Consider the following 2,592-nt stretch of genomic DNA (forward strand, 5'->3'; position numbering starts at 1 on the left):
CTGTCGAGCGGGTGGATGACCCTCGACCCACTAATCGGGGCAAACATTATATCGGCGCTGGACTTGCACTACACAAGCATAAAAAGAAGATCATGGTTCGGACGGCAGCACCAGGAGGCGCGGGCGGCAGCCAGCAGCGGCCGTTGACGGAAGAGGAGGCGCCACCAGAACAACTCGCCGTGTTCTCCGTGCCGCCCGTCTACGCGGGCATTTGTGGCCTCCTTTACTGCCCCCGTTTGCCCCCCCCCCAAAATCTGTTTATCATTTTTTTTCCTATTGGCCTGGTGGATGGGCCCTGGTTTGGGCGGCGAGCCTCACACTTTGTTGCGGTGTTGGCCAGTCGCGCTGGCCTATTCAAACGCCTGGAACGCGTGGGTGCGCGCGATCAATCGTCCGCCAACGCCGTCGGCGTCGGGGTGGGACCGTGTTGTCGGCTCGCCCGGGCAAGATTTCAAGGCACCGCACCCTTTAGTTATTCAATTCAATCACAGATATCATTGTTTAATGTAAAAATAATTCACTTCCTACTCTAGGCCGAGGCGGTCATCAGCAACCGGAGCTGGATGCGCTTTGGCCTGCTCGCGTAATGTGCCTCTGCTTTACGTTGTGTCGTGTGTCGTGCGTCGTGTGTCGTGAAAACATGAGCGTGTGTGACTGATCACGATCTTGGCCTCTCACAGGGGCACGGATACACTGGAGTCGCTCACCTCTCTTTACCTGGGCCTGGCCGTGAGCTTCACGCTCAATGGTACCCCACCCTCACACCTGTCAATTGCCAGCCAACTTCTGCTTCTCCTCCTCAACTGCGCACCCGCGGCGTGTGGCGTGTGGCGTGTGGCGTGCCGCCAGATTTCCGAGCGCCCCCAGGGCAGCAGCCGGAGTACCCCAGCCTCTTTTGTTCGCTGTGTGGCAACCTCGCGGGCACCGTCATCGCGTTCCCGCTCTCCATCCTCACCTGGCAGCTCCACACCGACAACTGGTACCGTGACCACGATCGTGATCTCTCTCTCTCTCTCACGCACACACTCGCGCACGCACGCACGCACGCACGCACCACACACACACACACACACACGACACACACCACACACACGACACACCACGCACACATTCTTGGACGGCAACCGCAACAATGATATTCAGGAGAGGCTGGGGCAGCCTGGTGCCGTTCACCAGCCTCGGCAGGCTCCACTGGCGTGCCCTGCCGGCCAAGTATTTCGACTCCCTGGCCCTGAACGTACTCAGGTACGTCAAACCTACGCACACGCACGCAACCACGACAACACGAGCCAAGCTGACATGAGGCCCGTCCCGTCTTCTTCGGCCGTTGTCGGATGGGGGGGGGGGTCAGGGCGCGGATGGGCGAGGTGATGACCTCGGTGACGGGCGTCGGTTGCGAACCGCTGGGGTGGCTCGCCAGCGACATCAAGAACCACCAAGACGACCCTGACCTCTACGACGTCCATGTACCCCTGATCGCACACGACACGACACGACACGACCAACGACACTACAGCTCGTTAATGATGTATGCCATTCTTCTGGGAATAGGAGCGGTCCACAGCCAGCGTGATCGTAGACCGCGCTCGGCTTTGGGCCATCGGCAGGGTCGGCTCCTGGCTCTCCGGCCTTGTCCTTGGTACATACCAGATACGACCCACACGCAAGTCCCCTCAATCGGCGCCACCGCTACTCACCAGTTGTCATCGGTGGTGGTGGTGGTGGTGGTGCGGTCGATATACAGTGGGCATGCAGGTGCCGGCGGCGATCGTGTGCCATCGCATGTTGGCCGAGCCGGGCCGCTTTGGGTCGGTGGTGGAGTGCGTGCGGCACATCTGGGCGAGCGAAGGCCTGAGCGGCTTCTACCGCGACCTGCCCCTCTTCAGCCTCCTGATCCTCAACGAGCTCATGTGAAGAAGAGAGCCTCACAACGTAACAACAAAAAAACCTGCTTTCGCCCAGACCTGAAGACCCCTGTCCGTAGATGACTACCGAGGTGAGCATCAAGACTACAGTCTACCGCGCTACCAATTGCGCCACAGCCGGTTTATGTTGTGGATGAGAGGAAAATAACGAAATAGTAGTCGAGCGGAGGGAAAAACAGGCCTAACTATTCAACAGTTTGTTCTTCTGGGTGGTGCCTCAGGCCAAGCACCTCGCCCAGTCGGTGCTCGATCCCAAGACGCTCGAGGATTTCCTTCAGGCCGTCGAAGGTGACCTCCTTGAACGCCGGAAAGCGTTTTGTGCTGTCATCTTCCTGCGGTAGTCTCTCCTCCAACTTGCTCACCATTCGCTGCCAGGGCATGGCACGCACTCGCCTGCCCAGCGCGAGGGCATTGTAAGTTATTGCCATGGCGTGTGCCGTGTGCCGTGTGTCATGTGTCGTGTGTGTCACGTGCGGTGTGGTTGAACAGTCCCAGGGAGGTACGCGTACCTAACGAACTCACGCACGCGCTGCGAGTCGCCCTCGATCACAATGAGGCCGGGCTTGCCCGCCAGGCAGGCCCCGCGCAGTCGCAGCTCGCTGGCCCACTCCGGCATGATGCGCCGCTTCTTCTTGCCGTAGATGTGATGCGACCACAGCCAGTGCCG

At 59.8% G+C, this 2,592-nt stretch overlaps 2 protein-coding genes across 2 annotated transcripts; one reads left to right on the top strand and one right to left on the bottom strand.

The window, feature by feature from the left end:
• Nucleotides 1-563: 563 nt before the first annotated feature.
• On the top strand, nt 564-1,914 carry ACA1_194280 (uncharacterized protein; the record flags this gene model as incomplete). The annotated part of the gene is made up of 7 exons (XM_004337326.1): nt 564-583; nt 681-748; nt 868-979; nt 1,144-1,245; nt 1,352-1,466; nt 1,555-1,639; nt 1,745-1,914. The coding sequence occupies 7 exons, from the start codon at nt 564-566 to the stop codon at nt 1,912-1,914; spliced, it is 672 nt and encodes a 223-aa protein (XP_004337374.1).
• Nucleotides 1,915-2,199: 285 nt separating this feature from the next.
• Nucleotides 2,200-2,541, bottom strand: ACA1_194290 (uncharacterized protein; the record flags this gene model as incomplete). Its single annotated transcript, XM_004337327.1, has 2 exons — nt 2,200-2,257; nt 2,435-2,541. 2 exons carry the CDS (start codon nt 2,539-2,541, stop codon nt 2,200-2,202), a joined length of 165 nt encoding a protein of 54 aa, XP_004337375.1.
• Between the last annotated feature and the right edge of the window lie 51 nt (nt 2,542-2,592).

The sequence above is a fragment of the Acanthamoeba castellanii genome (genome assembly GCF_000313135.1).
Source record: "Acanthamoeba castellanii str. Neff unplaced genomic scaffold scf7180000084750, whole genome shotgun sequence".
NCBI classification, from domain to species: Eukaryota; Discosea; order Longamoebia; family Acanthamoebidae; genus Acanthamoeba; species Acanthamoeba castellanii.